Here is a 27447-nt window from a genome sequence, read left to right on the forward strand (position 1 = left end):
TCAGCTGTGCACCATCTTGAGGTTTTGTTGATCCTCCGTTCTCTTTCCTTATCTCCCGTTTTATCTCCCATTTCTCGGCGATGGAGGAAGTGGAGGAGAGAGGGCAAGGAGGCCAAAGATGGAGGAAATGCCCAGGGAGGGAGAAAGTGGCAGAATTCTCGATAAAAGGAGAGAAAAACGCGGAAATATGAGGTGGCTTGAGAGATTCGCCGCTCCAGGTATATTCTCACCTTTGTTCTGCCTAATTAAAAAGTCATTAGCGGGTTAGTCATCCTCATATCAGTCAGGCTGGTGGGTAGTGTCATTATCTTGTCCTGGGTGGGCTGTAGTGTTTGCTGAAGCTTATAAATGCCCCAAAACTGCCTCCCCGTTAACTGTCAGATTGATTGATTGCTTCATATATACTCAATTTTTTTCTTACAGCACAAAGAGCAACTCGAGGGCAACAAAAAGAAGATGCAAAAACAAAAAGCCCGCCAACTGAGCACCATTACATTACATTACATTTATTTTCAACCCGGTGGTATAGCAGCGGGCATCATGTCTCTCAGTGGTCCCTCTAAGCGAGAAAAATGAGAAAAGATCATCACTCACACAAACCATTTCATAATATATATCAAAGCATTTGTGATCAGTTTATGTATCATCTATTTTTGGGGGTCCCTCTAAGCGAGAAAAATGAGAAAAGATCACCCCTCACACAAACCATTTCATAATATATATCAAAGCATTTGTGATCAGTTTATGTATCATCTATTTTTGGGGGTCCCTCTGAGCGAGAAAAATGAGAAAAGATCATCACTCACACAAACCATTTCATAATATATATCAAAACATTTGTGATCAGTTTATGTATCATCTATTTTTGGGGGTCCCTCTAAGCGAGAAAAATGAGAAAAGATCATCACTCACACAAACCATTTCATAATATATATCAAAGCATTTGTGATCAGTTTATGTATCATCTATTTTTGGGGGTTTATATCATGGCACAAATTTGGCCTGTCGCTGCTACCGGGTTAAGTTATACCTGATTGTATTTCACAGGTCCATTGCACACCCCCCAGGATGACACAAGAAAGTCCGTAGCCTTACGTATTTCCATTGTGGTCCTGCTAATACAATCTAAGTCATGTTGTAGGAAATCTGCTGTCAAGGGGTTAAAGGAGTAATTTGTTGATGTGTTTATCTCCTCCTTGTTTCATCAGTTGGAACTTGTCTCCGTTCAGAGCCATGTTGTTGCTGGCTGCCCAGATTATTATTTTGTTTAAGCCCCTCTGTAGGAAGGTGGTCTCTCTCTCTCTCTCTCTCTCTCTCTCTCTCTCTCTCTCTCTCTCTCTCTCTCTCTCTCTCCTTTCTGTTTATATTCTCCCTTGATTCACTATTGTAAATCTCAAAAATAATAATAATAATGATGATTGCAGGTCTCGGAGGCAGCCCAGTCCTCGGTCTTGGTTGGGAGTCTGTTTGGTCGTCACCATGGACTGTGGACTCGGCTCTTCCCAATCTTAGTCAGCTGGTGAAGGAAGGAATGAAGGAAGGATAAGCAACCATACTTGGTTCAGCCAAGTCCAAAGTGAGCATTATCGTGCACTGGCAGCCTGCTGTCACACGGCATATCCAATTTTGTGGCTACTGTGTGCTAGCCTACGCATAGTAAACAGTCCTCAGTGTCAGTAATATGCAGGCAGCAATAACAAATACCATCAATTATAATCGATTTTGGTTAAAATATATTAGTAATGTTGCAAATAGCTGTTTTGTTAATATAAAGCCTACTAATTTTCTCAGTGGTGAACAGCTTCAAGGCTGTTTAATAATCATAATCAACAATCTCATAAACTAACAAAACAGCTGTTTGCAACATTACTAATATTTTTTAACTAAAAATCGACTATAATTGACGGTATTTCTTATTGCTGCCTGCATATTACTGACACTGACGACTGTTTACTGTGCGTAGGCTAGCACAGTGTGCAACGAGGAGGTGAGGCGCTGGCAATCCCTACTGGAGGAAAGGGCAACTCACTCCTCCTATCTTCTCCCTCCTCCCTTTCTCCCCTCCCTCTCCTTCCCTCCTCTCTCTCATATCCTCCTCCTCCTCCATCTTGCCTCTTCTACTACTACTACTACTACTTCTATTACTACTACTACTTCATCGCCTACTCCTCCCTCTTGCCTCTTCTCTCCTCCCCCTCCTCCTCCAGGCTGAAGTGGAAACGGCCTCAGTCTTCTCTCTGCTCGTAACGAACAAAGGAGTGTGGCGATGATGAACACACACACACACACACACTATTAATACGATAGCTGTTGTTTTTTCTTCACGGTCCTTTAATATATTTCGAGTAAGGACCTCCTAGGCCAACGCTACGTACTCGATTTTTTTTCCAGAGAAGAATAAATCGGAAGGGCGTGTATTTCCCTCTTTGCTTCACCCCATACCCTCCCTCCCCCTTGCCCTTCCCCCTTCCCTCTCCCCCGGTGCCCCCCCTCCCCATATCCCCCCTGGGTGGGTCCAAAGGTGCGCATAACATGATTATAGCAATATATAGCCGACCCCCTTCCCCCCTTCTTCCTTTCTTCCTCCTCCTCCTCCTCCTCCCTTGCTTCTCATCCGCACTTTCCTCCCCTTCTCTCCACCATGATCAGTTCCCACCCGAGGGACTGCAACCCCATTCTCTCTCTCTCTCTCTCTCTCTCTCTCTCTCTCTCTCTCTCTCTCTCTCTGTCTATCTATCCGTCTATCTCTGCTGTCTTACATGGTTTTCAAACAGGCTTGAGGCATTAAATATTTTTCCTTCTATAATTTAATCACGAGTAAATATTGCTAACTGTATAAAGATAAACAGTTTTGTCACGCGTTCCGTCAGTGTGACCTGGTGACATTGGCTTTCTATATATATATTTTTGAGCAGTCAGGGAGAGAAGTGAGAAAAGCTGTGGTTGTGCATTAAGAGGATGTGCCGAACTTTCTTTCAACGGTCATGAACAGAAGTGACAAAATCGTGCTGCTCGTAACTTTTCTTTTAATTTCTCGTCGCGGTGAGGTAAATCTTTCTTTATTGTCTTGATCTTCCTCATTCACCCAAGTTGTGCAGCCAGTCAGTCACCTCACCTTCACCGATGATGACGATGATGATGATGTGCAAGACCGTTTAGCATCTTTGACATGTATATATAAGCAGGAGGTAGAGGTGATGATGTCAGACTACTACCAGGCTCATCAAACAAACCATGCACTCACAGCCTCTACGAAAGCCTTATCAAATGTGGATACTTGTGTAAGCCTCGCAATGTCTAAGATTATGGACCTACACCACTCATTACTACATGCTGTTTGTCAGTCACCTCTTTCTACTTCCTTCCAATCTGATCCTCGCCTGGATGAAAATAAAAGTCAATCGCCGCGTCGTAGCTCCCTAGTGTTTTGTTCAGGGTTCAATAAGAGATGACGTGAACTTATAGCATTGATTATTCATTGAGGGGGACTTCTGCGTGCGTAGGGGGGAAGCCTTAATGGTTGACCTGGCTGCCTGATGGGTAGTTGAGGATGGGAAGGGGAAGGGAGTGGTGGATAGGGGTGTAGGAAGGAGAAGAGTTGGTGATGGGTTTGGTTATGGAGGTGGGGTGATGGGGGTTGGGTTTTGGGGTGTTTATCTGTATGTTTATCTATCTAACTTTCGATCTATGAATGTATCTATCTATATATCTATCTATATATCTATCTATCTATGCATCTGTTTAGCTTTATCCGTCTATCTGTTCGCTACGTCTTCCATAACAGGAACTCGGTAGCAAACGCCGATGAGTGCGTGACATCATATTAGATTTCGTAAGGTTCACATTTACAGTCTCTTGCGGCGCTCACAGTAAATATTTCCAGAGGCCACGAATTAGGCATACAATTGTCAATGGAAAAACCCACGACAGACAGATCACGCCACCTTATAGGAATGTCGTCCGTCAGTGTTTACCGTCTCAGTTTTATATACTTCGCACTCCGATGGTGCGCGGAGGTCACCTTAACATACGTGACCAATTGTAACAATTATTTTCCAACCTGTAACTCGCCACTCCTTCACGAGAGTCCGACTGACACACAACGACAGTCGCTCTCGCTCCGTCGCTTCTTGTACATAAAGGCTACGAATATAATTCGCCTTAAGGAAGCTGAAGTCTTAATCAACACCCTTTAAACGCCCCCCGACAAGCCCGTTACATTCCACTTAAAATATAAAAAACTGCCTTCCATTTACATTTTTCCTGGTCACTTTGCTCTAATAGCCTTAGTGCATCTATGTATATACATGAAATTATGGCGAAGTTTTATTCTCTCGCACTACATTACGCTCCTGTATAAAGAAGGCTGGTGGGTTAGCAGTGTTACACAGTGGTCTCAATAAATGTTCACGGCGATGCAAACAACACGACGGGTCAGTGGATGCTCTGAAAGGTTTAAAAGTATATTGAAGAGTAAATCCACGTTAGACAGGCGGCGCTGGCCGATACTCGTGTGGGCTGTTTGTACCCAGGAAAAAGCCAAGTAAATGAGGGTGAATAAGTTATTGTAGAGTGACGACGAGCTCCAGATGAGTTATCGGGAGACTGTGCGGCCCCGAGGAGACCTTCGGCGAAGTGGGAGGGAGGGGGATCAGCCAGGATCCGGGTGAGCATTGTCCAGCGACCAGCACCCCTGCAGCTATATACGCGGCGAGCACGCGTCGGGCGGCTCTTGTCTCTATTGGTGGTGCTGTTGCGGCTGTTATTGTCCGTGTTTAGCGTCGACTATGACTTTTGCAGGTCATCCTTGGCCTGGTGAGCCTTGGTGCAGGTGATGACTGCCACTGCGTCATGTATGGAGTGGAAGATCAGGTCACTGGTGATCTCCTGCAGGACGCCGCACTTTTCAAGGGCTTGCAGTACCCTGTCTGGAGGAGTGAAGGAAAGAGGGTTGTCAGGCTCAAAGGTCGCGGGGACTGTCCACGTGTTAGTGCCAAGATACTTGTTCAGAATTATAATGATCAACTGTTTATCATTAAGGGTGATAATGAAATATTTCATATAAAACTTTAAGGCAATAATGTATGTAAAAAATATGTTCAGTGAGATAGTCATGCACGAATGGCTTCACAAACTGTATTGAGGATGAGTAGAATTTATTTAGCACCATGTGGTCAGTGTGGAATTTGTTATATTTCAGAGGAAAGTTGAACAGTTTCTTGGATGGTAATAACTTATAACACATAGAAGGTTTACAAGAGCTGCCGTGTGTGGTCCGTCGAGCCCCTGATAGATTCCGGAATTCCGTTTCCTGGTGTCTCTTACCTGAGGCTGAGGCGAGGCACAGCTTGACCCCGGCGATCTGGAGGTCGCGGTGCAGCTGCTTCAGGACGGCGGCGCCCGCCGAGTCTCTGGCTGACGAGGGTAAAGTCGAGCACCAGCCAGCGGGGCACCTGCAACACGTGGTGATTGTTAGCGACGGGATGGGCGACGGTGGCCAGCCGGCGACGAACCACCTGGCTCCCCGCGGGGCACACAGAGAGGGTGTGGCCCCTGACAACTCGACACAGTCTTTTAAACTACTATATATCCCCTGTTCTTCGATAACACTCAGCTGTCCCCTTCTTCCATACTAAACATTATCGGTCTATCCTTAACTCCAAATCTCAGCTGGTAGCCAGGCATTCATTGTCCACAACTTACCGGCAGCGTGATGCAGGTGGACTCCTTGGCGGCGCCACTGTTGGCCACCAGCGTCCCTTCTGTGTCCGTGAGTCTGGAGCAGGAGGGGAAGGTGTTGACTGCGTCAACCACTGTCATGTCTGTATCGTAGTGACTGACGTCATCGTGATCGCTGTCGTCCCTGTTGCTCCCCCCTTCGCTCATATCCTTATTGCTGCCGTATATGCCGACATCCTCTTGACTGTCGTAGTCTTTCGGTGCATCGCTCTTGCTGGGCGGTGTAGTCTTCAATTCAGGCCCGATTATAACGACAACCATTTCTTTTTCCACCTAAAAGTAATATGAGACTCAGATTAATATGCTATATAATAAGCTACTTACAAGACAGATAGATAAAGAAACTTACACCTTTAGGTCAAAGATTATACTAGCATGATTAGTCAGTCTCGTCTGGATGGGAAGAGAAGCACCTTGTACAGGGAAGCGTCAGTAGGCGGCTCCTCCGTCTTGGGGGAGGAAGTGTTAGTAGCCTTGAGGGCGTCGAGGTCAAGGCCCGTTGTGGAGAAGAGGCTGGAGCGGAAGTAAGGGGCGTTGCCGAAGTGGAGTGGCCCGCCGAACTGGAAGATCTTTACGCCGGGCACCGCCACCGCCTGTAAACAAAAGGGAGAAAAGGCTGATCGTGACTGTACGAGGGCGAGGCAGTGAGTGCGGGAAGGACGAGGCATTGGACTGTACACTTGTATGGCCTATATCTTCTTAATGTGCTAAGATTGCTTACTGACTCCTGCCATGTACTACCACATCGCAGTGGGAGCCAGATGATTGGACGCAGTAAGTACCATGCCGACACGCAAGTTGACCTGGAGGCGCAAAATGTTTCTTTAAGGCCACAAAGCTGACAGCTGATGATGGTAAACTCGTCCCGTGTCCTCCACTGACTAAGGTCAATCTTCTCCCTCTGGCCCAACACATGCACAGGTGGAAAACACTTCATTAGCCCTGCGGCACGTATACGTAGTGTCTCGCTCTGCAGTAAGTTTGGCCTTACCTTGTGGTACCTGTCCAGGTCAAGGTAGAGGTCGGTTGAGGGCACGTGTCCGAGGTTTGCAGTGGGCGGCCGTTGGGCGCGAAGCAGCAGCACCATCAGGGAGGTGACCACGCCCGCCAGCAGCCCGTAGTCCAGGTCCACCACCATGGACATGAGGCAGCTCACCAGCCAGATGACGGCGTCCGGGCGAGAGGACGACCACAGCCTGAACAGGTCGTGCACTTGCAGGAATAGTCCCTTGAGCGCCACCAAGATGATGCAGGACAGCACACACTGCAGGTTGAGAAGGGGCCGTCCGGGGAGGCAGAGGCCGGGGGGAGGAAGGTTAGTCATCTAGTTTTGCTAACTTGAACAAATGATTAACGCTATGGATAGAGGCCATATAATATACTGGCAAGCCTCAGTGTACATAATGTCACCTCTTCTCAGTATTCATGAGTGCTGGCAAACAGTAGGGATATCCAGTGACTTACGTTGGGGAGCGACTCAAAGAGTGGCCCAATGGAGTAGAGCACTGCGATCAGGAAGCCGCTGGTGAAGAAGTTGGTGATGTTGGTGACGCCGCCCGCCGCCTCCTGAACCATCGACCTTGACAGCGACACGGACATGGGTGCGCAGGAGAAGAACGACCCGAACAAGTTGATGAAGCCCTGTGTAGGGGGACAGATGTCAACAAAACCATTGGGGCTGAAGACTGCGCCAAACCTTGAGTTTCCGAACGTTTTTATTCTTGTTTAAGTGACGACAGTAAAAGATAAAAAAGTTTCATCTTTATATAAAATGGCAGTTTGTGACGTCTGCTGTTTTTTCAGAGTTATCACAGTAAATAGAGACCATTACGAGAAGAACCGCCGGCTGTACTTGGGCGTGTCTGAGATAACACTCGTGATGGCGGCGTCGGGGGACGGCTGCCTGGCTTACCTGGGCGTACATCTCCTGGGTGGGGTCGATCGTGTAGCCTTTTTTCTTGGCGATGATCTTTGTCATGGAAATCGCCAAGGTGTAGCCGATCAACGCGACGAGGAAGGCGTCCAGAAGCATGCTTGGGGCCAGCTCGAGGAGGGGCATGGACGGCTTGGGGAACCTGGCGAGGCGGGGCGAAAGTTAGAGGCGGCTCCTTAGTCTGTCAAGGAGCATATTCGATCCTACCTAGATGATTGAGATACAGACAGGTAGCCATTTAAAGCCTTACGGGAACTAGACCTGTCTGCTGCACATTAGATTTACTTTTCTAATATCAGACCCGTAGGTTTCGTTTAGGTTATTTTGCTTTTTTTTTTAGTAGAATTCTTGTTATATTTTCCTCTAGCCATTGTATTATCACCACATTGAACGAAGGGTGCATGTAAGCTCAATAAATGTATATGCTCTGGGGTAAGTTGTTGCTGTCTATCTGATCAACAAAAGACGAACGTTGCGTGACTCACCCTTTGGGCACGTGGCCGATGACCGCAATGTTATTGTTGTCCTTCATGTTGAGCAGGTAGCCGGCCAGCGTGCCCAAGCCCACCACCAGCAGCTCGATGGGCAGGGGGATGCGGCTCACCTTCCGCATCTTGGGCTGCGGCGGGACGGGGTGTTAGGGGAGCGCTGACTCATTAATGTTTCGTGCCAGCGTATTCATTAGCCTCACACGCAAAACCCTAATTCAGCTTTTGAGTGAATCCAGACTTGTTTGTGGCCGCTGAGGGTGCATGGAAAGTCTGAATCCGGTCTTCGTTTATCAGCAAATCTACATCATTAAGATCAGCACTATTTACGGAAAGTTGTATTATCATTCCAACTAGAATAGCATATATAAACAGAATGGCTTCTATCAACTTTATTAGCAATTTATTTTAAAGTGTAATCGGCATATCGCCGCAGCCAAAGCTGCAATAGTCTTGGATTTTGCAATACTTCTACATCTCAGTTGTTGTCGTTGTTTTTTGTTTGACGTGTTTTGATGTGTTGTATTGCATTACCCTTTGTATTGTATGACTATCTTTACTTATATTACTATGACCTAGACGTAAGGCAGAAGGCAGACACACGCTATAATACATGTGACTGCCGCCTTACCCCCCTGACCCTCCCCTCAAGTCACCCCAGCACCGCCGCTCACCTTGATCACCTCGTTGTTGACAACCAGCACCACCATGCAGATCGCCGACACCACCAGCGCCGCCGGGTTGGCGTTTAACAGATTCTTGAACAGGTCTCGGTATGTCTGGGGAAAAAAACTCTTTCATTAGCTTCGTTTACCTACTTTTCATTTTCCCAATATTTTCCCTCCTCCTCCCCCTTTTATTTTCACATGCCCCGTCAACCCCACATCCACCCCCAGCCAACCAGCCCCGTCATTTCTGTTGTCATGAACCAATCACCCCTTACTGTCGCCCTCCTTGCCCGCTCCCTCCTCCCGCCAGCCACCCCCGTTGCTAGTACTATCAAAGGTCAGAGTGTCGGCTGCACTTACGTAGAAGGCCTTGAAGGGGCCGGAGTAGCGGGGCACAGTGATGCCCAGCAAGTTCTTGGCCTGAGAGGTGAGGACATGGAAAGCGACGCTGGTGGTGAAGCCCGAGATGACCATTTCTGAGAGCAGGATAGTGAACACCTCCCCGAGCTGGAACACGCCCATCATCACCTGCGGGATAGGCGGAAGTGATGACTCCCAGCATCGCGGACGCTCATTCACCAACACTTATTTTCTAACAAGGCCATATCAGATCGTGCTGGTGAAAATTCTCAGTAGTAACACACTCGTAGATTATTTTCATGGGTGTATGTGTGTGTGTGTGTGTGTGAGAGAGAGAGAGAGAGAGAGAGGGGGGGGGGGGGGTCGAGGACGAGTATGGGTCAGGTAAGGCACTCACCTGCCACATCCCAGCGATGATGGCCAGCGCTGAAGCCACCTGGATGGGGCTGTAGGTCGGGTTGGCGGTGATGTTTAAGTCGGCGTAGTCGCTGAAGTGATAAGTAGTGAAGTCCTCGGGGCTCTGCGGTGCGGTGGAGGTGGAGTAGAAGTCCGTGGCGTTGGCTGTGGGCGGAGCGTCGAGGGTGGCCAGGTCCGCCACCACCTTCCCAGTCAGCATGCACATGGACGCCACCATCCCTGAGGGAGCCATGCGCTACTCAATGACTCACATTGATGGAAAATCGACCACTAAATGTTCACACATGGACACTCTGCCCACGAAGGAGCTGCATGTTGCGCTACGTCAATAAGCCGCGCCTCCTGGCGGAGAGCATCACTGTGCTTCGTGCTGACAGAACTGAATCGCGTCACTACTCACCGAGGGAGACGTGGCTTGACGAGCCCAGGAACATGTAGATCAGCGAGGAGACGATGCTGGCGTAGATGCCCGTAATGGGGGGCAGGTCGGCCATTAAGGCGTAGCCCATCCCTGCGGTAAGGGGAAGGGGAGGGGTTAGAAAGGGTGCGAGTTGAGGCATAGTTGGATGGTGTGACATGCCCCTCACTCCCTTGCTGGCGGGTGTGGTGGACTGCACATCCTGAAGGTGTCTGGTGCGTGCGTTCCATTGTAACACAAAGGCGTTTGTAGGGTCACTTAACATAAGAACATAAGAACATAGGGAGACTGCAAGAGACCGAATGGCCTACACACCTGCCTATTTCCCTCCTAAATCTATACTTTTCTTATTTAAATCCATTACTGCGTGTTCTATCCTGCTGGCTAATTCTCAGTACTGTACTTATATCGCCTTTGTTGTAACCCTTGACCCACTTGAATACTTCTATCAGATCTCCCCACACTATTCGTCTTTCTAGAGAATGCAAGTGAGATGTTTCATCCTATCTTGATATGGGAGGTTCCTAAGCCCCTGAATCATCTTGGTCATCCTCCTCTGAACTTATTCTAGCAAGATGATGTCCATTTTGTAGTGTGGGCACCAAAACTGGACAGCATAATCTAAGTGTGGCCTAACTAACGCTAAATAGAGTCTGAGGATGAACTCTGCACTTTTGTTGGTTACCGTCCTGTTAATAATAAAGCCTAATACCCTGTTAGCCCTATTCCTCGTACTAATGCATTGCTTAATTAGTTTTAGGTCAGAGTTCACTAACACCCCCAGATCCCTTTCACACTCTACCCTGCCTATCGCTGTGGAGTCTAAACTATACCCGTGTAATGGGTTGCGTGTTCCTACACTTAGTACGCTACACTTGGTGATGTTAAAATTCATCTGCCATTTCTCTGACTAAGCTGACAGTTTGTTGAGGTCCTCCTGCAGTGCTCTAGCATCCTCCCCTGTCCTAATAGTGCGTCCTATTTTGGTGTCATCCGCAAATTCACCTATGTCACTAGTTATCCCATTGTCTATGTCATTGATGTAGATAATGAATAAAAGCAGGCACTGAACCTTGAGGAACCCCACTGGTAACATTACCCCATTCGGATTTTTTACCGTTAATGGTCACCCTCTGTTTCCTGTCGCTAATCCACGCTTACTATTCATTTAATCCGACAAAAGAAAATATTAAAAATGACTAAATATAAGTGGAAGATTCCATCAGCTGAAGTCTCGGTGATCAGATCAGGTCACTACAAGCGTAGATTATACGGATTCCGCGGCAGGCCACACGCCATAGTAGCAGCCACCATCTGATGGTATTTCCTTTGCGAGTTATTTTCGTATACATAAAGTGTGAAGCATCAGAGGGCGTGACACTCACCTTGCGGGATGCTCATCACGCCGACGGTGAGGCCGGCGATGAGGTCCCCAAGGAAGGCCTGGCGGGGATTGTACTTGAAGAGCCAGTCGAGGATGGGCAGACGGCTCTTCACCGTCCCCCACACACGCCCGCGGGAGCACCTGCCACACGCCTGCGCCCGCTTCTGTAGCCTCTTCCGCAGACCTGGAACATTAAGGGCCCCATACACGCTCAGGCCGCCTTCAGGCCATTTCACCTCAGGCGGCCTGAAGGCGGCCTTTTCGCCCACTAACTATTCAGTCCTGCCTCAAGGCCTCGCTCAGTTCTTTGAGCGAAACAGTGGAGTGAGGATGGATGTTATGGTACCTGAAGAATTAGAATTGCTTGCAGTTGCAGCTGTAGCAGCTACTTTACTGAAAAAGAAGAAGAGGAGAAAGAGGAGAGTGTGGGCGAAGGACTGGCTAGGGAAGAAGGAAAGCATGTCACACGTGAATTTATTGCAGGAACTGAAATCAGAACCAGTAGATTGTAGAACTTTTTTGTATTCTTTCCTGAAGGAGCTTCTTATGTTGTTTATTTTTTTGGTTACTGCATCTCTATTAGCGCCATCATCTTTTGACTTTAATTTCTCCACCAACAGGTCATATGCAGCATTTCTTTTAACCTTATCGCTGTATTCTTTTGATTTTATCTTCCAGAGGCATGGATTGCTCCTGTAAATCTCTATGAATTCAATCATAGACTGACGCTCTTCAGCGGAAGAGGTGGTGCTGCTCTGTGCAACCGACATGTTCACGCTCTGTTGGTCAGTGCTGCACTGGCACGAGCGGCCTCAAGGCCGCCTTTTTTGCCCATACACGATCAAACTGGCCTGAACCGGATGACGGCCTGATGGAAAAAATCTAGCAGCGACAGGTTGAATCAGTCCACCTCAAGGCGGCCTGCGCAGGCCGCCTCATTACCCCATACACGGTCAGTTTGGCCTGAACAGTCCTGTTTTCGTGAGGCGGCCTGAAGGCAGCCTGAGCGTGTATGGGGCCCTTTATAAAATTAGACTGTCCCTCAGACCCGCCCACCATCCCTCCTTGCCTCTGTATGATTATCCCTCTCTGATCTCTCTGCCAGGCGTTCACACCACACTCACCTCAACACCACCACGTCATCTCTCTCTCTCTCTCTCTCTCTCTCTCTCTCTCTCTCACACACACACACACACACACACACACACCTGCAATATAAAGTACTTGTTCTTCATTAACTAAGTCATTCTTCCCGCTCACCACTTCCGTACTGACGGTCACGCCACACAACCCACCTGGGCGTTCCTCGGGGCAGTAGTCGTACAGGTGGGAGCGGCGGGGCACAGTGAGGGTGGGGCGCGTCACCCGCACCTCGGACGGCACCGCTAGGGATTGATCCATGGCGGGCATCGGTGGCAGCAACAACAACGGCAACAGCAGCAGCAGTGGCCGATGGATCTCTGCCTGAAAGAAAACAGCTTGTGATGGTCACGGAGGCACTGCAGCCTCTTATAAGGGAGGAGGCGGGGCCTGTGTTGGTGCTGCTTATCTGGGGAGTGTATGCTTTTGTATAGACAAGAGCCCGAAATCCAATGCGTTCCGGTTTAGATTTGCGCAAATTGAAAGGTAATCTGCTCAAGTTAACAGGATGATATGATAGATACCGAATGATAACGACGCAAATACCATAATGTTTCAAACAAATACGAGTAAGGAAGCTTCTTGTTAGACGGGAAAAGATCCTCATAACAGGTCTATAGATCTTTAATGTCTCGGAATGATTAGTTGCCTCAGGGAACGACCCGGCCGACGACCAATTAGACGCGAGGATTGCAAACGGGCGACTAATCATGCGGAATGAGGCGGGCCAGGCAACAAGGTGGGAGGTAATGATGCTCGAACTACTTTTAGATTGAGTTAACGAGGAGGTGAGGCGCTGGCAATCCCCGCCGGAGGAAAGGGCAACTCACTCCTCCTATCTTCTCCCTCCTCCCTTTCTCCCCTCCCTCTCCTTCCCTCCTTGCCTCTGTGCAGACACGGCGACTGGATGCAGGGAGGCCACTGGCAAGGTAGTTTTTCCTTTTCTCAGACAAGTCAGGGGACAGAAACCTGGCTGCTCCTATCCTTAACATTGTACTGTGTTTCACTACTGTATTTTTTTTTTAGGAGCTAGATTAACGTTTCATTGTCTGTAACTATGCCAGTTGATAGTTTCTTATACATGTGTCCTTATATTTATCTTTTGAGAGGTTTCTTATGTTTCATGTCACACACGTTGTGGTTTCCCTCTCCCTATTTATATTATAATTCCACATCTGTTCTTACATAGCCAGTGTTTTAATATAATTGTATCATAGGCAGTCTGCTTGACAAACTCCCACTATGTATGTTCATGGTACCTAGACTGCTATTTCGATTTTTATATATCGCGAGGTCGCGATCACTGGTAGGTGACCGAGCAGTGTTATAGTAGGATATCAATGTATTATTATTATTTAATATCACCACGAATTAGGCATACAATTGTCAATGGAAAAACCCCACGACAGATAGATCACGCCACCTTATAGGAATGTCGTCCGTCAGTGTTTACCGTCTCAGTTTTGTATACTTAGCACTCCGATGGTGCGTGGAGGTCACCTTGACATACGTGACCAATTGTAACCATTATTTTCCAACCTGTAACTCGCCACTCCTTCACGAGAGTCCGACTGACACACAACGACAGTCGCTCTCGCTCCGTCGCTTCTTGTACATAAAGGCTACGAATATAATTCGCCTTAAGGAAGCTGAAGTCTTAATCAACACCCTTTAAACGCCCCCCGACAAGCCCGTTACACCTCTCTCAACTCCTCCTCCTCCTCCATCATGCCTCTTCTACTACTTCTATTACTACTACTACTTCATCGCCTACTCCTCCCTCTTGCCTCTTCTCTCCTCCCCCTCCACCTCCTCCTCCTCCTCCAGGCTGAAGTGGAAGCGGCCTCAGTCTTCTCTCTGCTCGTAAGGAACAAAGGAGTGTGGCGATGATGAACACACACACACACACACACACACACACACACACACACACACTATTAATACGATAGCTGTTGTTTTTTCTTCACGGTCCTCTTTTGTGTATCTCTCTCTCTCTCTCTCTCTCTCTCTCTCTCTCTCTCTCTCTCTCTCTCTCTCTCTCTCTCTCTCTCTCTCTCTCGTCCAATAAGGTGTTTACAAAATCTCAAGTTCAGACAAAAGCGTTTAAGTAACTCCAAAACTCGCTAATATTCAAGTAAGTCTCAGAAGAAGTATAATAATATTTTTTGAGGTGCGCGGTTCAATCCTCTCAAGCAGAAGTGAATGGAAACATGCAGTGATTCCGCCTCTTCTAACTTTTTCCAACGAGTGGCTGGAATAACCTACTGTAGAGATGCCCAGTCCAACCCTGTGACGGCGAGGGCATACTCAAAGGGTCATATTCTTAAACATTTCGGCGCTCAAGCATGCACACATGTTTGACTGGACTTTCGTAGGAGTTTCGGGCATTTCCATGGGTAGTTGTATGATCCTTGTGGTGGCTTGACCCTTTTTCTGTGTACCATGAACCACAAAAAACTCACCAGAACCCGACAGATCTCCTTTTCAGTCTTTGGAAGTAGGTGAAGCGTACTCAAATGTCGCCTCTTGGGGTCAGGGCTCGGTGGTGCGTGTGTCTGAAAGAATGATCGACACCGGAGTGACGGACAACGTGCTAACCTTCTTGGGCACCGCGGCAACACCCGAACATGACCATCTTACAAGGGAGTGAAAGACGACCTACTGTGTCCACCGCGCATGTATATATAAGGGTGTGGGATCCCGCCGACGATGAGAGACACGCCAGTCCTCGTCGACAGACCGACTTGGTCGGCTAGATTTCGATCGCCGATAGAGTCGGTCTGTCGGCTCCCTGCTACGGGCCGCCTTAGGCAAAGGCCCGTGCTCCCTCGTGCACGAGGGAGCAATCCCCCCAACCCCCCCCCCCCCCCTCCCCCGGACGATGTAACATACACACTCGCTATTAAATGGGTGACATGCACAGACTCGTCCCAGTAACTTATTCGGCCTCACGCCGCTCCAAGATATCGTTATATATTTATTTTTATTTTATTCTTGTTATTTAATTTATATATATATACATATTTTCTCTCTCTCTCTCTCTCTCTCTCTCTCTCTCTCTCTCTCTCTCTCTCTCTCTCTCTCTCTCTCTCTCTCTCTTTGTTTTAAAGTTCACAACAAATAGATAGATGAAAATAATAAGTAAAAACAACAAAATGATATAATATTAGTCCAGTGTAGATGCTTCGTGCTCATAAAGTCCCAGCCACACTGACTTTGTAACCTGGTAATGCCCGTGGTAGACGGTCACTGTTCTTCCCCTAAATCTATTAACAGTGGTGTCCCACAGGGTTCTGTCCTATCTCCCACTCTTTTTCTGTTGTTCATTGATGATCTTCTTTCCAAAACGAACTGTCCTATCCATTCCTACGCCGATGATTCCACTCTGCATTATTCAACTTCTTTTAATAGAAGACCCACCCTTCAGGAACTTAACGACTCAAGGCTGGAGGCTGCAGAACGCTTAGCCTCAGACCTTACTATTATTTCCGATTGGGGCAAGAAGAACCTGGTGTCCTTCAACGCCTCAAAAACACAGTTTCTCCACCTATCCACTCGACACAATCTTCCAAACAACTATCCCCTATTCTTTGACAACACCCAGCTATCACCTTCCTCAACACTAAACATCCTCGGTCTATCCTTAACTCAAAATCTCAACTGGAAACTTCATATCTCATCTCTTACTAAATCAGCTTCCTCGAGGCTGGGCGTTCTGTACCGTCTCCGCCAGTTCTTCTCCCTGCACAGTTGCTGTCCATATACAGGGCCTTGTCCGCCTCGTATGGAGTATGCATCTCATGTGTGGGGGGGCTCCACTCACACAGCTCTTCTGGACAGAGTGGAGGCAAAGGCTCTTCGTCTCATCAGCTCTCCTCCTCATACTGATAGTCTTCTACCTCTTAAATTCCGCCGCAATGTTGCCTCTCTTTCTATCTTCTATCGATATTTTCATGCTGACTGCTCTTCTGAACTTGCTAACTGCATGCCTCCCTCCCCTCCCGTGGCCCCACTGCACTTGACTATTTACTCTAGCTCATCCCTATAACTGTCCAAACCCCTTATGCAGGAGTTAACCAGCATCTTCACTCTTTCATCCCTCACGCTGGTAAACTCTGGAACAATCTTCCTTCATCTGTATTTCCTCCTGCCTACGACTTGAACTCTTTCAAGAGGAGGGTATCAGGACACCTCTCCTCCCGAAACTGACTTATCTTTCGGCCACCTCTTTGGATTCTTTTTAGGAGCAGCGAGTAGCGGGCTTTTTTTTTTTTTATTAATGTTTACTTTTTTGTGCCCTTGAGCTGTCTCCTTTGCTGTAAAAAAAAAAAAAAAAAAAAAAACCCACACCCCCAAAATACTGCGATGTTACACCCACCGCTTCCTGACCATGTAGGTGACCGAGCAGTCGTGCAACCGAATGGCTACTGGCGGTCCTCCAGTGGGTGACCAGATGGCGACCATGACAAGATTCACACCTTGACCCCACACTTGCAGTCAGATCAAGACGCCAACCAGTGACCGACAGGCTGGGACTGGTTTACATCCTGCCGCAGTGAGGATGTCAACCTCCCACATCAACCTGCTGCTGGCATCACACACCCCTCACACAGCTCCGCTATGCACGGTCACACGCTGTAGTTTTTCTTTCATGCATTATGATCAGCAGTTAGAGTAATTTTATCACCCAGTTGTATTACATATTGCTCTTTCTCAATTTGTAAATTATTTGCAAAAACAATAATTTTATATAATGGTAATGAAAGTATGAGCAAATCTATGTGCTCTTTCATATTTTAGTAAGTAAAATTACACCAGCGTGACAACTGCTTAAGAACTCCACAGACTCTTATTGTTTTTGCTGTGTACATCATGTCCTGCTGTACTTTGGTTAGGCAGTGGTGATCTATACGCATTTGGCCGTGTTCCAGACCTGTGGAGCAGGTCGAGTTGGGACGGAGCTTGGACAGGCTGAGGGAAGTCACTGCTCAGGAATGTACTTCATTTCCCATCAAGGGTGGTTAGACCTACCACTGGTCGCCACACAACTCCCTGTGTGGTGGGACACCAACCACAGCCAATGACAGATGCAAAGTGGATGGCAAACATCAGCGACCCCCTACTACCTGATGCCAACTGGACGGCGTCTGCTCGCCATCTGGTTGCCGTCCACCAGCTAACAGTCATATGTCGGCCACTGGTGGCTGTCCACTTGCCATCCAGACGCAGTCCATTCGACCACTGGACGGCAGTCTTTTTATGACTGGAAGAGACCTGAGAGGTCAACTGAAGGTTTTCAGTGCAGCACCAAAAACCTCCAGACGACCTTTTTGGTTGTACGACGGACAGAGACGCACGAGAATCGCACACATGGCCATGTGCGACCTCCTGCGACCTGCAGGTTGCAGGAGGTCAGTATTAGGTCATAAAGTCAGTGTGACTGGGGTTTAAGGAACCAGGACCGGCAAGCCCTTCCATATTTGTGTTGTCTGTTATCTCACAACTTCTCACTCTTCCAGGGCAGACCTTCACAGCAGAGGACAACACATGCATTGGCTGTGGATGAAGGACTGAAGCAGGTATTCTAAGGCACTGGGCTGCCTCAAGGATGAAAAACTGAGGCTCCTATTCTCTGACACTCTGGGTTCTCACGACAACTGTTTCCCAAGACCACGAAGGAGGTTAGTCAGATTCTCATGAATATCTTTTTACAGGAAGAGAGAGAAATATAGGCAGGAATGAAGACAGAAGAGAGAGTGAGAGTGAAAGTGAGTGTGTGAGGGTCTTAGTGAGCTCTGATCTCCATCCAAGGGCACAGTGCATTCAGGCTAGAAATCGAGCAGATAGGGTACTGGGATTTATTTCGGGGAGCGTAAGCAACAGAAGCGCCAAAGTCTTCCTCAAACTATATTTAGCATTGGTTGGACCTCATCTTGACTATGCGGTTCAGTTCTGGTCACCTTACTATAGAATGGATATCAAAATGTTAGAATCGGTGCAGAGGAGGATGACTGAGATGATTCAGGGGTTGTGAAACTTGCCATACGAGGAAAGACTCAAACAGTTAAACTTGCATTCTCTAGAAAGGCGAAGGGTGCGTGGAGACGTGATCGAGGTTTATAAATGGATGAAGGGCTTTAATAACGGAGACATTCATAAGGTTTTGTTGGTAAGAGAGCCGGGTAGGACACGAAGTAATGGGTTTAAACTGGATAAATTGAGATTCAACAGGCAAAAATTGGTTTACAAACAGGGTGGTGGATGAGTGGAATAGGCTTGGCAGTCATGTGGTGAGTGCCAATACAGTTGTCACATTCAAAAATAGATTAGATAAATTCATGGACAGCGATATTAGGTGGGGTTAGATACACGGGAGCTTAGGTTCAGAGGAGCTGCCTCGTACAGGCCTACCGGCCTCTTGCAGACTCCTATGTTCTTATGTTCTTATGTGTGTGTGTGTGTTTGTGTGTTATTATCCAGTGTTTACTTCCTCCTCCTTTTCTTCTTGTTCCTGTATTTTGTTCTGCTTCACTTCCTCCTCTCTCTCTCTCGCTCCTCTTCATCATTCTATCCTTTTTACTGTTATTATTATCCAGTGTTTACTTCTTCCTCCTCCTTTTCTTGTTCCACCATCATATTCAGCTTTACTTCCTCCTCTCTCTCTCTCTTGGTCCTCCTCATTAATCTATTCTTTTTGCTATTATTATCATCCAATATTTACTTCTTCCTCCTCCTCCTTTTCTACTTGTTCCACCTTTTGTTCAGCTTCACTTTTTCGCCTCTCTCTCTCTTGCTCCTCCTTATTATTCTATTCTTTTTACTGTTATTATTATCTAGTATTTACTTCCTCCTCCTCCTCCTTTTCTTCTTGTTCCAGCATTTAAGAACAAGAACATAAGAACGTAAGGAGTCTGCAAGAGGCCGGTTGGCCTATACAAGGCAGCTCCTGTACACTCAACCTTACCTCACCATCCATGGCTTTATCTAACCTCTTCTTGAATGTATCTACGGTATTGGCACCCACAACATGACCCCCAAGCCTGTTCCATTTGTCCACCACTCTATTGGTGAGCAAATTCTTGCCTATGTCTTTGTTAAATCTGAATTTGTCTTACTTAAAACCATTGCTATGTGTCCTACCTGGCTCTTTTACTATCAAAATCTTATTGACATCCCCTTTATTAAAGCCCTTCATCCATTTATAGACTTCGATCAAGTCTCCTCATAACCTTCGCCTTCCTGGAGAGATTTAAATGCTTCAGCCTGTCTTCATAAGGCAAGTTTCTCACCCCCTGAATCATCTTTATCATCCTCCTCTGTACAGATTCTAACATCTTGATATCCATTCTATAGTAGGGGGACCAGAACTGAACCGCATAATCGAGATGAGGTCTAACTAGTGCTAAGTAAAGTTTGAGGATGACTTCAGCGCTCCTATTGCTTACGCTCCTTGAGATGAAACCAAGTACTCTGTTTGCCCAATTTTTAGCCTGAATGCATTGAGCCCTAGGACGGAGGTCAGCGCTCACTAGGACTCCTAAGTCTCTCTCATGCCCATACCTGCTTAGAAGAATGCCATTTAATGAGTAATTGTGTGAGGGGTTATTCCTACCTACACTCAGAATGCTACACTTCCTGACATCGAATTCCATCTGCCACTTCCCCGCCCAATCATATAGTCTGTCAAGCTCATCCTGGAGAACGCTAGCGTCCCTGTCTGATTGGATTACTCTACCGATCTTGGTATCATCTGTGAACTTGCTGACATCACTAATAATTCCTGTGTCCAAGTCATTGATGTAAATAATAAAAAGCAGAGGACCCAGCACCGACCCTTGTGGGACGCCACTCGTAACACTGCCCCATTCAGATTTTTTACCATTGATTTGCACTCTCTGCTTCCTACCACTAAGCCACGCCCTGATCCAGTTCAAAACTTTCCCATCTATGCCGTGAGCCTGTAATTTTAGTAATAGCCGGTGATGGGGAACTTTGTCAAACGCTTTACTGAAATCTAGATACAATATGTCATGGTTTTCATCTCAGTCAACCGCCTCGATTACTTTAGTGTAGAAGGACAACAGGTTAGTAAGGCAAGACCTACCCTTTGTGCCTCCATGCTGTGAATCTTGAATTAAATAATGCTTTTCTAGATAGTCCCGAATGCTCCCGGCTATAATTGACTCCAACATCTTTCCTACAAATGATGTTAAGCTAATTGGGTGATAATTTGAGGTGGCTGACTTGTCTCCCTTTTTGAAAATCGGCGTCACATTAGCTACTTTCCATTGATTGGGCACATTCCCAGAATTTACCGACATCTTAAAGATATCAGTAAGTGGGCCACTGAGGACCTCCTTGCACTCTTTCAGAATCTGTGGGAATACTTTGTCTGGGCCCAGCGATTTGTTTTCTTCAACCTACTAATCTCATCCTGGACTACTTGCCTAGTGATGATCACATCCCTCAACTTGTCATTCTCTTCGCGCTCATATACCTGAACTCTCTCCAGAATGGATGTTAGATTTTCCTGCGTGAAAACTGAGAGGAAATAGTCATTCATCATTTGACTCGTATCTTTTCCATTCTCAATGAGCTCACCTGTGTTTGTTTTCAGTGGTCCAATTCTGTCCCTTGTTTTCATTCTGTACAATTTGAAGAAGCCCTTGGGATCGCTCTTGGCCTCGTTGGCGACCCTAATCTCATAATTTCTTTTTGCTAGGCGGGTGTTCTTCTTCACCGACCTGGCTGGTGGGTTTCTCCATTCTCTATTTTCCTATAAATTCCTCTCTTCAAGCCTATCACATGCTTGAGTCTGCGGGTCATCCATTTGTGGTCGTTATTTTCCTTCTTACATGCTTGGTAAGGGATATGCTGTCTCTGACCCTCTGCAATTACTCTAACTAAATTATTGTAGGTCATTTCTACATGATTCCCCTGTCTTTCCGGTTCCAGCCCTGAGATCTGGCCCTCATCCAGCCCTAAGGTTTCCCAGTTTACCTCCTCAAGGTGTCTTCTGAGCCCCTCATAATCAGCTCTTCTAAAGTCGGACACCATTACAGGGTTGAGTTCATGGGTCACCGCCCAGTCTAATTTAAACCTAATTTCCTTGTGATCACTGCCACCTAATTCTCCCCTAACATCTAGCTCACTTATCATATTCTTGTTGTTAGTCAGGACTAAGTCTAAAATGTTGTTACCTCTGGTGGGCTCAGTCACTGCCTGCTTGAGAAAATTATCATGTATTACTTTCAGAAAATCTTCAGATTCTAAATCACCCACCACACCTTCCCAATCTCTATATTCCTATAGTTAAAATCCCCCATTATGCAGATATTTTTGCTCCTGCTCGCCCTGCCTACCTCTTGCAGTAATATATCAGTGTCCTACCTGCTAAGGTTGGGTGGCCTGTAAAGAACCCCTAGAATTAGTTTGTCTTACCCTTTGTGGACGTCCACCCAAACTGATTCTGAGTCGCCATTTGTTTGAACAGAGTTGTTAGCGGAATATTTTAAGTGTGTCTTTAACATAAAGTGCCACTCTCCCCTCCTCTTCTTCCCTTTCTGAAACATCTGATAACCATCTATTTCATACATTTAAATGGCCCTCCACTTCCTCAGCAAGACCCCTGACATACCTCTCCTTGTCTCTCCTCAGGAGAGCTCTAAATTAATATATATTAAGTTCAGCCTTATTGAATTAGCAAAGCAGCAGAGGTCTCTCAGCAGATGATGGACAGGGAGGTTAGAAGGTTCTCTAACTTCTGGTGTAAATCAGGAAGTAAAGGTCTTTGTTTAAATTTTTATTAAAACAGATGTGGCAGGGTGCTGAGTTACCGCAGCCACAAGTGAATGAATCTTGTACCTGATAACTTGCTGCATGTCACAGCAACCTCTGCAAGCCCAGTCAGTGTCAGGAAGCACTTTTTGTGGAGTTGTATCATAGAGATTATAGAGATTGCCATAATGAGAATATTCTCATCTTGTTCTCATGATGGCGTTCTCATGATGGCGTCAGTAAACACTTCTGCTGTCGAGTTGTATCGTACATTCTTCCGCATGAAATATGCTGCTATTATTATTCTGTTCATAAAACTAAATGAGAAGGAACTTTGAGCTGGATTTACTTGTGCAGCAGGAAGTGTAAGAAGTAAACAACTTCTGAATGAAAAAATTGAAGGAGTAACATCAATCAGATTATCTCACTTGGGTCTTAATGTCAGAGAGACCCACTCTGTGTGTAAGATCTCTAAGGGTCAATGTGAACATGTCATAAGGTACAATCAATAATTTATTATTCACTTTACAGTAAAGCCTGATGCCACTGCAGAGTCCAAGAGTTTCAAGATTAGTTCTTCAATGCTCTTGAAGGTGCTGAAGTCACAGGCAGGAGGATACACAGCCACCAACCCTGTGTGTTTGTAGTTCAGCACACTGGAAGGGCCTAGAGGAAGTGTAGGGTAGTGATGGTGGGTAGCCAACACTCAACCAAGGATCAGCACAACAGCCTGGAAAGGTAAGTAAGACAGCAAGGACCACAGGTGTAGTTTGACCTGCCAGGGCATATTGGAAAATAGTGACAAATGTCAAGACAGCTGTTTTAATTTTCTCAATCCTTTGATATTCTATTGACTAATTTCAAGTTTACTAAATCAAGTTAGTGAAGTTAAGCCTTAGGGCCATATATTAAACATTTCAACACTGATGCACACTTTTTAAGGCCTTTCCAGGGGTAGCTTGACAAGGGTTATATATACTCTGAAAGTGAAAAAGTCACTAGAATGCATTTAACATCTTTTTTGCTTTAGAATTAATTGATTAGAGTTAAAAGCGTTTAAGAATACAGGCTGTAATTTTAACCATTGTCAGTCTCTGGTAGAAGTAAATGTGAGTCAGGCAGTGTCAGCAATGGAGCAGCCAGGACAGATAAATAATTGAAAATCCTTAGTTAAAGACAGTATAGCAAAGTGACTACTTAGTATCTACTCAAAGGAGCCTTTCAATGATATATATTCAAGCAGTCAAGTTGAAAATTTAAACTATAAATTTGAACTAAGGCTAAATATTCACTAGTCTTAACAGCAAGCAACACTAAAAATGAAGACTGGTGTATTACCTTCTGAAAATAAATAAATCTGAAGTGAATATTCTATTTCTATCCTCAAACTCTAAAAACAAATGGCGTAAGAGTTTAACAAATCCACCACAAGCTTAGAGATAAATAAAAGATATATAAACTAATCTAATGTGTTTCTTTAATATTCTTTGAAGGCCTGTCTATCACACTCATACACTTGAGATCTCGCTGAAAACTCGAGATTATCACTGAAAATACCAAGACGTGTATATCCACCATTAGCCTTCTAAAGAAGGTAAATATTTTAGAATCATTCATGCACTCTCAACATCTCTATCCTTGAAAATACCAAGACATATCTACCACTAGCTGCCTTAAGATAAATACAAGATAAACTAGACTTTACTGTGCCTATTATGATCTTTTGAAGGCTTGACCAACACTATCACTCTCCTACAATCTACATCTCACTGAAAACTCAATCTCATCACTGAAAATACTAAAAAACATCCACCACTAGATTTGGGAGATAAACAGGTAGACAGAACTTTATAACTACAATATTTGAAGGCCTGACCAAAAGAACTATCATTCCTATACAAGATATATTTAAAGAAGCCCAGCATTATTCCTGCCAAGATTAAACAACTGTGTGTAATACCTTTTGCTTTGAAGGTATAGCAAACACTACCATTAAACTCCCTTACTTGAAATTCAGTCACTGAAAACACCACAAATCTGCTACTCAGAACCCAGAATGCCAACGTACCAAGAGTACAAGAGAGGAGGAGCAAACTATTGATCTATACATACCTCAATCTCTGATCTTTGCTTTGAAGGTGTAATGAACACTGCCATTGCAATCCCTTACTAGAAATTCCATCACTGTTACCAAGAGTTACCAAGAACCCAGAACACAAGCCTACCAAGAGGACGAGAGAGGTAGAGCAAACATTATATCTAAACATATCTCAATCTCTGAAAGCCTGGCACTATCCTGACTCACACCACAGAATACACCAATCACAAAGAACCCAGAACACAAGCCTACCAAGAGGACGAGAGAGGTGGAGCAAACTACATATCTATACCTACCTAAGTCTTTAAAGCCTGACACTATGCTGACTCCCACACCATTAACACACCAATCACAAAGAACCCTGAAAGCAAACCTATTTAGCCTTATACAGACAAGATGGATCAAACTACCAATAAATGTAACTTGAATCCCAGTTCTAACATTACCAGAGGAACTATCATGGAAATAGCTAGTCTATTAATGAAGCTAGAGGAATAACATACTAAACAGCTCTCAGCTCTTAAAATGGATCAATCGGTAACAGTAAATTTAATCTGCAGGCCTCCTCTAACACCTTCAGAGGAGCAATCACAGGAAATAGTAAAGTACTACCACTAACATTGTACAGATACCATACAGCACTTACCAGCTCTCAGTCCTGTCAGTCCTGCCCTTGGGGTGACTGTTTGTGGAGTGGACTTGAAGCAGCTACACCAGACCAGTCAGAGCTGTACCTGCCACACTAGATCAGCCGCATCAGTCACAGAGCCGAGCCAGGCCAGCTGCACCAGCCAGAGCCACATCCTACCAGACCAGTAGCCAAGACCATCTGAAATACAAAGGGAAACTGAATCGTATACATTTACAAGTGGAAAATACGTATATCCATGGGCATAGGTAGGAACTGGAGGAATAGATTAAAGATAAATAATGGCAGAAAGGAAACTGAAGGTGATGAGACTAAACACTTTGCTTAGAAACTTGTGTAATGAAATAGAAATACAAAAGGATAAAGAATGACAAAGTAGATGTTGAAAGAAATAGAGTGGAAAGGCAAAGGGCTTAGAAACATGCATAATGAAATAAAAATACAAAGAGGGTAATGACAAGAAAAGTGTAGGAGATTTTAAAGGAATGGAAACGGAAGAACTAATATATGTACAGGAAATAAAAAAAAATACATTGGGAAGGAAAGATCAAAATTATATTTCAAAGAATGAAATAAGAAATACATAAGGATAAAGAATGATAAAGAAAATGTAGGCAAAATTAAAAGAAAAATGGAAAGGAAGACATTAAAGAACATGAGAGAAACACCAAAACTATAAAAATATGAAATAGGAAATACACATGAAAAAAAATGTAGGCAAAATTAAAAGAAATTAATGGATAGGCGATGAAACAAAAAGTATAACAAAAAAAAAAAGAAAAAAAGGGCGACATAGGCAAAATTAAAAGCAAAAAATTAATGGAAAGGGAAGAGAAGACAAAAAATATACAGGGTGGGGTACAGGAGGGGCAGGGGCAAATGATACTTCAAAAACCCTCCGGAGAAAAAGCCATCGTCCCCCAAAGACAAAATTAAACAAAAAAAAAAAAAAAAAAAAAAAAAAAAAAAATTAAAATACTTCAAATTCTTACACAGAGGGGTCTTTTGACTTTGACGAGAGCAGCTCAGAATAACAACCTTATTATCCACAGAGTCTTACAGGGAATCGTCTTATTGGAGGATCAGGTGGAGAGGTGGAAGAGTGGAGTGGTGGAGAGTGGAGTCTCGCGTGCTGGAAGACTAAGAGAATGATTAAAAATTGGACTTTGGTGGGCTATATTGCACGGGAAAGAAATGTGGTGGACTATATTGCACGGGAAAGAAATGTGGAGCAAGTGGGAGGGAGGAGGAGACATGGAGGAAAGAGGAATGGGATGTGACTTGCTGATAGGCGAGAGAATGATTTAAAAAGTGGAATTTGCGGACTATATTGCACTGGAGAGAAAGGCGGAGCAAGTGAAGAGGTGGAGGAGAGAGGGATGGAGTCTGATCGACGATGTGGAGGCGTGGGAGAGAGCGAGGTGGACGGGGAGAAAGAGGGAGGTGGAAGAGAGCGAGGAGAAGGGTGAGAGGGAGGGAGGGAGAGCCAGGTGGAGGAGGGAGGGAGGGAGAGAGCCAGGTGGAGGAGGGAGAGAGCGAGGTGGAAGGAGGGAGGGAGAGCCAGGTGGAGAAGAGAGGGAGAGCCAGGTGGATAAGGGACGGAGAGAGAGCCAGGTGGAGGAGGGAGGGAGGGAGAGAGCCAGGTGGAGGAGGGAGGGAGGGAGAGAGCCAGGTGGAGGAGAGAGGGAGGGAGAGAGCCAGATGGAGGAGAGAGGGGGAGAGAGAGCCAGGTAGAAGGAGCCTATAGGAATTAATACTCAGCCCAGTTTACGTAGCCTTCTCCTCTTCGTCCAGCGCCTTCCTTCTTCAGCAGTCCCTCGTATACTAAAACCACTGCCAGCTTTTAACCTTCCTCCTCTCCTCCACCTCCTCCTCCTCCTCCTCGCCTTCTCCTCCTCTTTAACTGTGGAACTATGGCTTAATCATCTCCTCCTCCTCCTCCTCCTCGTCCTCGTTCACCTATTCTCTCTTTCCTCTTGTGATTCCAACTGTTTTTATATTTTTTTTCCTTCTTCCCCTTTTATTACTTTCTCTTTCTCTTCCTCCTCCTCCTTCCATTCTCTTAATTCTTTTCCATTGCCTCTTCCCTCTTTTTATTATATTTTCTCTTCCTCCTCATTTTTTTCAAGTCGATTAGAAAGTGAAAAACTACTACTACTACTACTACTACTACTACTACTACTACTACTACTACTACTACTATATACTACTATTGCTATATGCTACTACTACTAATAATAATACTGTTATCTCTCCCTCCACCTCTCCCTCGTTTATCAGTTCGCTCAAGCCTTTCTCCTTCTCTTTCACTTCAACTCGACACCTCATCTCACCGAATGACTGATTCTAAAACAGTTGAATAATGAAACACAGAAA

At 45.6% G+C, this 27447-nt stretch overlaps 1 protein-coding gene and 2 long non-coding RNA genes across 14 annotated transcripts; 1 reads left to right on the top strand and 2 right to left on the bottom strand.

Annotated features, from left to right (window-relative positions):
- On the top strand, positions 1-23034 carry LOC127001465 (uncharacterized). Of its 2 annotated transcripts, none has more exons than XR_007755293.1 (4): positions 1-218; positions 1425-1576; positions 16944-18228; positions 22856-23034. It is a non-coding gene; the product is annotated as an uncharacterized LOC127001465 (long non-coding RNA). The 2 variants fall into 2 exon arrangements; XR_007755292.1 differs by having other exon boundaries at positions 18067-18228.
- On the bottom strand, positions 3893-13378 carry LOC127001462 (sulfate anion transporter 1-like). The gene is made up of 14 exons (XM_050865990.1): positions 12703-13378; positions 11409-11591; positions 10006-10116; positions 9586-9824; positions 9189-9356; positions 8835-8939; positions 8158-8291; positions 7652-7814; positions 7204-7380; positions 6731-7003; positions 6153-6332; positions 5704-6012; positions 5326-5453; positions 3893-4928 (listed from the first exon to the last, which is right to left on the bottom strand). Exons 1-14 carry the CDS (start codon positions 12815-12817, stop codon positions 4907-4909), a joined length of 2307 nt encoding a protein of 768 aa, XP_050721947.1. The 5' UTR covers positions 12818-13378; the 3' UTR covers positions 3893-4906.
- Positions 22820-27029, bottom strand: LOC127001463 (uncharacterized). 11 transcript variants are annotated; one of them, XR_007755284.1, is made up of 4 exons: positions 26843-27029; positions 26064-26211; positions 25069-25251; positions 22820-23054 (listed from the first exon to the last, which is right to left on the bottom strand). It is a non-coding gene; the product is annotated as an uncharacterized LOC127001463 (long non-coding RNA). The 11 variants fall into 11 exon arrangements; XR_007755283.1 differs by having other exon boundaries at positions 26829-27025; XR_007755289.1 differs by having other exon boundaries at positions 26110-26211; positions 26843-27009.
- Between the last annotated feature and the right edge of the window lie 418 nt (positions 27030-27447).

This window comes from Eriocheir sinensis, chromosome 21, assembly GCF_024679095.1.
Source record: "Eriocheir sinensis breed Jianghai 21 chromosome 21, ASM2467909v1, whole genome shotgun sequence".
In the NCBI taxonomy this organism is placed as follows: Eukaryota; Metazoa; Arthropoda; class Malacostraca; order Decapoda; family Varunidae; genus Eriocheir; species Eriocheir sinensis.